Raw genomic sequence first — 11,710 nt, forward strand, 5'->3', positions numbered from 1 at the left:
GGTGTGTCTCTAACACATCTCACATCCCCTTCATCATGGTGTGTCTTGTCCCTAAGGTCCGCTCCCCTCCACTCCCCTCCGCTCTGCTCTTGTCTCCTCCTGATCATAAATCTATGCTCTCCATTAGCCGTGTCTGGTGCTGCAGGGTGAGTGAAGCTTAAACGTTCAGCTAATCCTGGGGGCCATTACGGCTCCATATGACTCCATTCATCACACCCTCCAGCAGCCGCCATTACGGACCAGCGGCAGTCTATTCGTCACATCTGTAAGTGACATACAGGAAACTTATTCATTCAGCCAGATAAGCATGGGCAAACCGGTGGACGTTTTAACCACACGCTGAGAGGTCAGCCCAATGTCACAAAGGGTGGGTTGTCATTTTTCATACACTGAGCATGTGTTCCAAATAGCACCCTATTAACCTATATAGTGCACTACTTTTGACCAGGGTCAGTGCATCTATCTGGAAATGTATCTAGTTACGTATCTGTGTAGCGCAGCGATAATTTCCTCGCGTCGTTCCTTTACGTTAAATGTGTGTGTATTGGCTAGTTGTCGTTCCTTTACTTTAAATGTGTGTGTATTGGCTACTTGTCGTTCCTTTACTTTAAATGTGTGTGTATTGGGTAGTTGTTGTGAAATTGTTAGATATTACTTGTTAGATATTACTGCACTGTCAGAAACTGAGAAGCACAAGCATTTCTCTACACCCCGCAATAACATCTGATAAACTCGTGCACGTGACCACTACAATTTGATTTGATTTGACGTGTCAGTCTGTGCCTATTGCACCCTATCCCTTATGGGCCGTTGGTCGACAGTAGTGCACTGTAAAGGGAATAGGGTGTCATTTGAGAGGTATATTAGGGCTGAGGGACGTACCGCTGCACTGCACAGACACGGTGCGTAGCTACAGCCACATATCTGACTGTCGTGAAATGCTTCTAGAACTCAGGTTCAACATTATGTTATATGTTAGAAGGTGTCATAGAATATGTCATTTTGAGATTAGGTGGGCCGGCGGTAGCCTCGAGGTTAGAGAATGCGGGCCGGTAACCAGAGTCCTCACAAACACATAGACTGTTAGAGTCTCACACTCACACCCTGCTTCACTAGTAGTAAGAGAGAGAGACAGAGGTAGAGAGAGAAGGAGAGAGAAAGAGGTAGAGAGAGAAGGAGAGAGAAAGAGACAGACAGAGAGAGAGAGAGACAGAGAGAGAGAGAGATACAGAGAGAGAGAGAGAGAGACAGAGAGAAAGACAGAGAGAGAGAGAGAGACAGAGAGAGAGAGAGTACATGAATCAGTCTGACATTTCAAAGGGCCAGAACTCTGTGTGTGTGTGTGTGTGTGTGTGTGTGTGTGTGTGTGTGTGTGTGTGTGTGTGTGTGTGTGTGTGTGTGTGTGTGTGTGTGTGTGTGTGTGTGTGTGTGTGTGTGTGTGTGTGTGTGTGTGTGTGTGTGTGTGTGTGTGTGTGTGTGTGTGTTCATTCATGTATATTTCAGGTAAAAGCTGTGTGGCTGGCATTAGCCAGACTGATTAATGTCTTTGGTAAACAGCTAAACTGATTGATTTCAATGGTAAAAAGCTGTGAGGGTAGTATTATAAGCTGTGAGGGTAGTATTAAAAGCTGTGAGGGTAGTATTATAAGCTGTGAGGGTAGTATTATAAGCTGTGAGGGTAGTATTAAAAGCTGTGTGGGTAGTATTATAAGCTGTGAGGGTAGTATTATAAGCTGTGAGGGTAGTATTAAAAGCTGTGAGGGTAGTATTAAAAGCTGTGAGGGTAGTATTATAAGCTGTGAGGGTAGTATTATAAGCTGTGAGGGTAGTATTAAAAGCTGTGTGGGTAGTATTAAAAGCTGTGTGGGTAGTATTAAAAGCTGTGTGGGTAGTATTATAAGCTGTGAGGGTAGTATTATAAGCTGTGAGGGTAGTATTAAAAGCTGTGAGGGTAGTATTAAAAGCTGTGAGGGTAGTATTATAAGCTGTGAGGGTAGTATTATAAGCTGTGAGGGTAGTATTAAAAGCTGTGTGGGTAGTATTATAAGCTGTGAGGATAGTATTAAAAGCTGTGAGGGTAGTATTAAAAGCTGTGAGGGTAGTATTAAAAGATGTGAGGGTAGTATTACAAGCTGTGAGGGTAGTATTAAAAGCTGTGAGGGTAGTATTAAAAGCTGTGAGGGTAGTATTACTGTCACACCCTGGCCTTATTATTCTTTGTTTTCTTTATTATTTTAGTTAGGTCAGGGTGTGACATGGGGAATGTTTATGTTTTGTTGGTTTTGGGTGTTTATTTGGTAAAGGGGTTATGGGGTGTAGTAGATGGTTTGGTGTTGAGTGTATATGTCTAGCGTTGTCTATGTTGGTTAGTTATCTAGGAGAGTCTATGGTTACCTGAATGAGTTCCCAATTAGAGACAGCTGATTTCGGTTGTCTCTGATTGGGAGCCTTATTTAGGGTAGCCATAGGCTCTCATTGGTTGTGGGTAATTGTCTATGTAAGAACGTTTGTAGCCAGTGTGTGTGTAAGTGCACAACGTTTGTAGCTTCACGGTCGTTTTGTTATTTTGTTGTTTTGTTAAAGTGTTTTTGTGTCGTGTTCATCTTCGTGTTATAATAAAAGAAGATGGCTTATTTTCCAACTGCTGCATTTTGGTCCGTTAATCCGCCATACGATCGTGACAATTACAAGCTGTGAGGACAGTATTATAAGCTGTGAGGGTAGTATTATAAGCTGTGAGGGTAGTATTATAAGCTGTGAGGGTAGTATTATAAGCTGTGAGGGTAGTATTAAAATATGTGAGGGTAGTTTTATAAGCTGTGAGGATAGTATTAAAAGCTGTGAGGGTAGTATTAAAAGATGTGAGGGTAGTATTATAAAAGCTGTGAGGTTAGTTTTAAAAGCTGTGAGGGTAATATTATAAAAGCTGTGAGGGTAGTATTAAAATATGTGAGGGTAGTTTGATAAGCTGTGAGGGTAGTATTATAAAAGCTGTGAGGTTAGTTTTAAAAGCTGTGAGGGTAGTATTACAAGCTGTGGGGATAGTTTAGTATTAGGATAGTGAGGATAGTATTAAAAGCTGTAGGGATAATATTAAAAGCTGTGAGGATAGTATTTACAGACCAGACCAGCCAATTCCGCCCCCTAGTTTACAGACCAGACCAGCCAATTCCACCCCTTAGTTTACAGACCAGACCAGCCAATTCCACCCCCTAGTTTACAGTCCAGACCAGCCAATTCCACCCCCCTAGTTTACAGACCAGACCAGCCAATTCCACCCCCCTAGTTTACAGACCAGACCAGCCAATTCCACCCCTTAGTTTACAGACCAGACCAGCCAATTCCACCCCCTAGTTTACAGACCAGACCAGCCAATTCCACCCCCCTAGTTTACAGACCAGACCAGCCAATTCCACCCCCCTAGTTTACAGACCAGACCAGCCAATTCCACCCCCTAGTTTACAGACCAGACCAGCCAATTCCACCCCCTAGTTTACAGACCAGACCAGCCAATTCCACCCCCTAGTTTACAGACCAGACCAGCCAATTCCACCCCCTAGTTTACAGACCATCCAATTCCACCCCCTAGTTTACAGACCAGACCAGCCAATTCCACCCCCCTAGTTTACAGACCAGACCAGCCAATTCCACCCCCTAGTTTACAGACCAGACCAGCCAATTCCACCCCTTAGTTTACAGACCAGACCAGCCAATTCCACCCCCCTAGTTTACAGACCAGACCAGCCAATTCCACCCCCTAGTTTACAGACCAGACCAGCCAATTCCACCCCTTAGTTTACAGACCAGACCAGCCAATTCCACCCCCTAGTTTACAGACCAGACCAGCCAATTCCACCCCCTAGTTTACAGACCAGACCAGCCAATTCCACCCCTTAGTTTACAGACCAGACCAGCCAATTCCACCCCTTAGTTTACAGACCAGACCAGCCAATTCCACCCCCTAGTTTACAGACCAGACCAGACAGTTTAACGAAAAAGCTTTAAATAAATGTTAAGATCCAGGTCATGTGACATGATTGTGTGTGTCACACGAGGCCCAAATGGGACTTTAACGGTAGACTCAGCTGGATTGAAGTTACAACGAGCAGCGCCGTCCGCAGATGTTGAGATGCCTTCAATGCAAGACTTCCCACAGTCCCACAGTGTATCTATCATGAGCACGGGGTGCACTTCAGGCTGCTACAGCAGGCGAGCTACAGGACCAAAACACTGGAGGAGTTTCAACGCTTTTTGTTGTTGTGGAAATGTACCTCATATTTTATTTACTTTGTTTATGCAACGTCATCTGACCGAGTCTACTTTTTATTGTCACATCTGCTCCCCACTCCCATTCTCTGGCGCTCGAGGTCGCCAGGCTGCTCCTCATCCCTCACACCTGTCTCCATCGGACTCACCTGGACTCCATCACGTCATTGATTGCCTCTCCTATATCTGTCACTTCCTCAGTTTCATTCCCGTGTCTGCATTGATGTTGTTATGTTTCTCTTGTCCACACGCTGTTCTTGTTTAGTTTCTTGTCTATTTATTATTAAATCCTCACTCTGTACTTGCTTCCCGTCTCCCAGCGACTGTCGTTACGGAAACGTTACATTTATAGGCAGAGAAGACTGTGCTGTACTGTAGTGGTTCTCAAACCTCTCCTCGGAGACCCCCAGACCTTACATCATGTCGTAAGTAGCTCTGAACTAGCTCACCTGGTTCACCTAGTCAAGGGCATGATGATTAGTTGATGATTCGTTGATGATTCCTTGATGATTCCTTGATGATTCGTTGATGATTCGCTGATGATTCGTTGATGATTCGTTGACGATTCGTTGATGATTCATTGATGATTCATTGATGATTCGTTGATGAGTTGTAATGAAAGTAAAGGAGAGCAGTATTACTGTTTTCACCAGGATATTTCTTTATGAATATATCAATATAATAAATTAACGTATGAACATGAAATTCAACAAGCAGCATATGAAGACATACTCAAGTGAGACACAGAATATATTAAACACATCCTCTTGAAGTCCTCAACACCAAAACATTAGTATTTAATAAGCATACATATTGTTACTGTGCTAGAGCAGTTCAGTTGTATTGTACGTACATTAGATTGTCTAATATTGTACCGTGTATTGTATTGTACTGTATTCAAGGTACTGTATGCTATTGTACTGTATTATACTGTATGCTATTGTACTGTATTATACTGTATTCTATTATACTGTATTCTATTATACTGCATTGTATTATACAGTATTATACTGTATTGTACTGTATTATACTGTATTCTATTATACTGTATTCTATTGTACTGTATTATACAGTATTATACAGTATTGTACTGTATTGTACTGTATTATACTGTATTCTATTGTACTGTATTATACAGTATTGTACTGTATTGTACTGTATTATACTGTATTCTATTGTACTGTATTATACTGCATTGTATTATACTGTATTATACAGTATTGTACTGTATTGTACTGTATTCTATTGTACTGTATTATACTGTATTCTATTATACTGTATTCTATTATACTGCATTGTATTATACAGTATTATACAGTATTGTACTGTATTGTACTGTATTATACTGTATTCTATTATACTGTATTCTATTATACTGCATTGTATTATACTGTATTATACAGTATTGTACTGTATTGTACTGTATTCTATTGTACTGTATTATACTGTATTCTATTATACTGTATTCTATTATACTGCATTGTATTATACAGTATTATACAGTATTGTACTGTATTGTACTGTATTATACTGTATTCTATTGTACTGTATTATACAGTATTGTACTGTATTGTACTGTATTATACTGTATTCTATTGTACTGTATTATACTGTATTCTATTGTACTGTATTATACAGTATTGTACTGTATTGTACTGTATTATACTGTATTCTATTGTACTGTATTATACAGTATTGTACTGTATTGTACTGTATTGTACTGTATTCTATTGTACTGTATTATACTGTATTCTATTATACTGTATTATACAGTATTGTACTGTATTGTACTGTATTCTATTGTACTGTATTATACTGTATTCTATTATACTGTATTCTATTATACAGTATTGTACTGTATTGTACTGTATTATACTGTATTCTATTGTACTGTATTATACAGTATTGTACTGTATTGTACTGTATTATACTGTATTCTATTGTACTGTATTATACAGTATTGTACTGTATTGTACTGTATTATACTGTATTCTATTGTACTGTATTATACTGTACTGTATTATACTGTATTATACAGTATTGTACTGTATTGTACTGTATTGTATAGTACTGTATGGTTAAGTACTGTATTGTATCGTAGTGTTTTGTATTGTATAGTAATGTATTGTAATGTATTGTATAGTACTGCATTGTATTGAATTGTACTATATTGTATAGTACTGTATTGCATATAACTGTATTGTATTGTACTGTATTGTATAGTATTGTACTGTATTGTACTGTATTGTATAGCATTGTACTGTATAGCATTGTATTGAATTGTATTGTATTGTACTGTATTGTATAGTAATGTATTTTATAGTACTGTATTGTGTAGTATTGTATTTTATAGTACTTTATTGTATAGTATTGTACTGTATTGTATAGTACTGTATTGTATAATACTGTATTGTACTGTAATGTGTAGTATTGTAACACATATATTATGGTCATGAGACAGTGTTAAAGTGTTCAGACAATCAAACATCTGATCAAAACAATTAACCTTACTGTATTATACTGTATTGTACTATAATGTGTAGTATTGTATTGTAACGGTACACATATATTATGGTCATGAGGCAGTGTTAAAGTATTCTTATCAAAACAATCAACCTTTACTCTGTATTATAAATATATTACATCTTATATCTCCAATTATACACTGGGTGGTTTGAGCACTGAATGCTGATTGGCTGACAGCCGTGCAATACCAAGGGGATTTTTATTTATTTACCTTTATTTAACTAGGCAAGTCAGTTAAGAACAAATTCTTATTTTCAATGACGGCCTAGGAACAGTGGGTTAACTGCCTGTTCAGGGGCAGAACGACAGATTTGTACCTTGTCAGCTTGGGGATTTGAACTTGCAACCTTTCGGTTACTAGTCCAACGCTCTAACCACTAGGCTACCCTGCCGCCCCAGTATGACAAAACATGTATTTTTACTGTTCTAATTACGTTGGTAACCAGTTTATAATAGCAATAAGGCACCTCGGGGGGTTGTGGTATATGGCCACGGGTTGCATCCAGGGCTGTAAGAACAGCCCTTAGCCGTGGTATATTGGCCATGTACCACACCTCCTCGTGCCTTTTAATGCTTAAATATCCCTTTGTTTTTGTTGCACATTCAACATCACAATGTAAAGGTATGTTTCAATAATATCCATAATAACTTACTACAGAGTTATAACATCCCTGCACCAAACAGACTGGAAATATCGCAACTCTGATACGGAAATATAGATTTCATATATTTAGTCATAGTATTTAATATATACTTTCATCAATATATAGTTTAATCTCCTATACCTTCCCCCCCCCAAAAAAAAACCCACCCCTTTCTATCACAGTTCACAAGGTCAACTATATTCATATAATCATTTTTTGTAATTTTTTTTACTAAACCTTTGAATATATATTTTGTTGTGTGGCTGGTATGTCTATAATGTTCTGATGATCTGGTCAGGTTTCTTAGGACTCTTCATTATTTTTTATTTTTTTACCTCAGTCCTTCCATATACTTCTTCAAGGGTCCTAAAACGCAATGAGGCCTTTTTTGAAGTCTTTACAGTGCTTCGGGTGAGGTTTGGGCTACGTCCCAAATCGCACCCTATTCCCTTTATAGTGCACTACGGCACATAGAGCTCTGGTTAAAATGAGTACACTACATAGGGGATATAGAGCTCTGGTTAAAATGAGTACACTACATAGGGGACATAGAGCTCTGGTTAAAATGAGTACACTACATAGGAGATATAGAGCTCTGGTTAAAATGAGTACACTACATAGGGGATATAGAGCTCTGGTTAAAATGAGTACACTACATAGGGGATATAGAGCTCTGGTTAAAATGACTACACTACATAGGGGACATAGAGCTCTGGTTAAAATGAGTACACTACATAGGAGATATATTGCCATGTGGAACGCATCCTCTGTGATGAAACAGGAAGAGGAGAAGCTGTCTGGTTTCCTCTTAGCACCCTCTCCATCGCCACATTGCTCCTTCCTTCCACGTCCACATTGGATTGAATCTCTCATGTAGGGCACTACTTTTATAGGGCACTACTGTTGCCCAGAGCCTGAACTACATTAGGAATAGGCTGTTATTTGAGACGTAAACCACTGTTCCCCTGCCACCCTGTCTACATAACTCTATCTATCTGATCACCCTGTCTACATAACTCTATCTATCTGATCACCCTGTCTACATAACTCTATCTATCTCATCACCCTGTCTACATAACTCTATCTATCTCATCACCCTGTCTACATAACTCTATCTATCTGATCACCCTGTCTACATAACTCTATCTATCTGATCACCCTGTCTACATAACTCTATCTATCTGATCACCCTGTCTACATAACTCTATCTATCTGATCACCCTGTCTACATAACTCAATCTACCTCATCACCCTGTCTACATAACTCTATCTATCTGATCACCCTGTCTACATAACTCTATCTACCTGATCACCCTGTCTACATAACTATATCTATCTGATCACCCTGTCTACATAACTCTATCTATCTCATCATCCTGTCTACATAACTATCTACCTGATCACCCTGTCTACATAACTCTATCTATCTCATCACCCTGTCTACATAACTCTATCTATCTGATCACCCTGTCTACATAACTCTATCTACCTGATCACCCTGTCTACATAACTATATCTATCTCATCACCCTGTCTACATAACTCTATCTATCTCATCACCCTGTCTACATAACTCTATCTATCTGATCACCCTGTCTACATAACTCTATCTACCTGATCACCCTGTCTACATAACTCTATCTATCTAATCACCCTGTCTACATAACTCTATCTATCTCATCACCCTGTCTACATAACTCTATCTATCTAATCACCCTGTCTACATAACTCTATCTATCTCATCACCCTGTCTACATAACTCTATCTATCTGATCACCCTGTCTACATAACTCTATCTATCTGATCACCCTGTCTACATAACTCTATCTATCTGATCACCCTGTCTACATAACTCTATCTATCTGATCACCCTGTCTACATAACTCTATCTATCTGATCACCCTGTCTACATAACTCTATCTATCTGATCACCCTGTCTACATAACTCTATCTATCTGATCACCCTGTCTACATAACTATATCTATCTGATCACCCTGTCTACATAACTCTATCTATCTCATCACCCTGTCTACATAACTCTATCTATCTGATCACCCTGTCTACATAACTCTATCTATCTCATCACCCTGTCTACATAACTCTATCTATCTCATCACCCTGTCTACATAACTATATCTATCTCATCACCCTGTCTACATAACTATCTACCTGATCACCCTGTCTACATAACTCTATCTATCTGATCACCCTGTCTACATAACTATATCTATCTAATCACCCTGTCTACATAACTCTATCTATCTAATCACCCTGTCTACATAACTCTATCTATCTGATCACCCTGTCTACATAACTCTATCTATCGCATCACCCTGTCTACATAACTCTATCTATCGCATCACCCTGTCTACATAACTCTATCTATCTCCCCCAACCCTCCACTCCCCAACCGTCCACTCCCCAACCCTCCACTCCCCAACCTTCTCCCCCCTCTCTCTCTCTCAGCACTGTTCCTCCCCCAAGGACTCCGAGTTCTCTCCCAGGTCGATGGAACCTGAGGACCTCCTCATCTTCCCTCTCCCTGGTACTCCAACCAGACCGGACCCCACCAGGCCTCCAGGCCCCCCAGGCAGCCTTCCTCCCCCGTGCCCAGGGTAGACCTCCATGGAGCTGGATATGGACTGGAGGGAGTGGTCCCTGAAGTAATGGAAGGCCTCCTGGTCGAAGTAGTTCTGCTCCTCCCTGAGACCCTGCTCCAACACTTTGCGCTTGTGCCGGAACTCGATGACCGTCTTGGTGTAGGAGTTGAGGGTGGTGACGGAAGCTGCCATGCAGCAGGTGAAGGAGCCCCATGCCAGGCTGAGAGAGGGAGAGAGGGAGAGAGGGAGAGAGGGGGAGAGGGAGAGAGGGAGAGAGAGGGAGAGAGAGGGAGAGAGAGGGACTGATTCAGCCAATGGAAATACCTCTTCTTCCTCTTGAGTGTGTGTTTGTGAACGTGCGTGTGTGTCTGCGTGTGCGTGTCCCAGACAACAGCTGTCTTCTCTAGCTCCAGCCATAGACGTGGAAGATAGAAAGTCAAGGACAATCTAAGGTACACCCAATTGGCACCCTATGCACATAAGGCGGAGTCTGGCCAAAAGTAGTGCACTATGTAGAGAATAGGGTGCCATTTGGGACGAAGCGTCTAGAGAAAACAGCCATATGTGTTGGTGTTTGTAAATACGGCTGGGTTGATATGGACACAACGGTCGGTCTTCAGCTGGTTTCTAGATGGAGATGTTGCTTGTGTTCCGAGATGGAGATGGACAGTATAGAATGACATGGAATGAATAGAACTTCTAGAATGTTCAGTGCATTCTGGAATCACTGGTTTATATACTACACCATTTCTGCTGCTTTTCGACCGTGACACCAGTGTTTCACTGGAGAAATGTACAGTAAGTAACCAACCACATTCAGACAACGATATGGCTTCAGAATGAGTACTGACCAGAGGAACAGTCATTACTCATACCAGACAGACAGACAGACAGACAGACAGACAGACAGACAGACAGACAGACAGACAGACAGTATGACTACTGACCAGAGGAACAGTCATTACTCATACCAGACAGACAGACAGACAGACAGACAGACAGACAGACAGACAGTATGACTACTGACCAGAGGAACAGTCATTACTCATACCAGACAGACAGACAGACAGACAGACAGACAGACAGACAGTATGACTACTGACCAGAGGAACAGTCATTACTCATACCAAACACACAGACAGACAGACAGACAGACAGACAGACAGACAGTATGACTACTGACCAGAGGAACAGTCATTACTCATACCAAACACACAGACAGACAGACAGACAGACAGTATGACTACTGACCAGAGGAACAGTCATTACTCATGACAGACAGACAGACAGACAGACAGACAGACAGCCATACAGACACACAGACAGACATTATGAGTACTGACCAGAAGGACCATCCATAGTCCCAGGTGTGGGGTCTCCAGTCTTCAGGACCCAGACTAACTGTGATCTGGAAAACCTGGGTGTACATCATATGGGCCACCATGCCTAGCAGACCTGAGGAGACGCATATACAGAGAAACACACACACACACACACACACACACACACACAGAGGTTTAACCTCTACAGGATCGGTGTGTCCCCCCGCGGGACAATTGAACTAAAGTGCGCTAATGTGATTAGCATGAGGTTGTAAGTAACAAGACCATTTCCCAGGACATAGACATATCTGATATGGGCAGAAAGCTTACATTCTTATTAATCTAACTGCAC

General features: G+C 40.9%; 1 protein-coding gene across 1 annotated transcript in view; it reads right to left on the bottom strand.

Annotated features, from left to right (window-relative positions):
• Positions 1-9,865: 9,865 nt before the first annotated feature.
• Positions 9,866-11,710, bottom strand: part of LOC129831726 (germ cell-specific gene 1-like protein) — a 30,069-nt gene continuing 28,224 nt past the window's right edge. Inside the window, exons 3-4 of the mRNA XM_055895127.1 lie at positions 11,380-11,491; positions 9,866-10,256 (exon numbers count right to left, since the gene is read on the bottom strand). Coding sequence (XP_055751102.1) covers positions 9,899-10,256; positions 11,380-11,491 — 470 coding nt within the window. The 3' untranslated portion in view covers positions 9,866-9,898. The remainder of the gene's footprint in view (positions 10,257-11,379; positions 11,492-11,710) is intronic.

This window comes from Salvelinus fontinalis, chromosome 2 (genome assembly GCF_029448725.1).
Source record: "Salvelinus fontinalis isolate EN_2023a chromosome 2, ASM2944872v1, whole genome shotgun sequence".
Classification (NCBI taxonomy): domain Eukaryota; kingdom Metazoa; phylum Chordata; class Actinopteri; order Salmoniformes; family Salmonidae; genus Salvelinus; species Salvelinus fontinalis.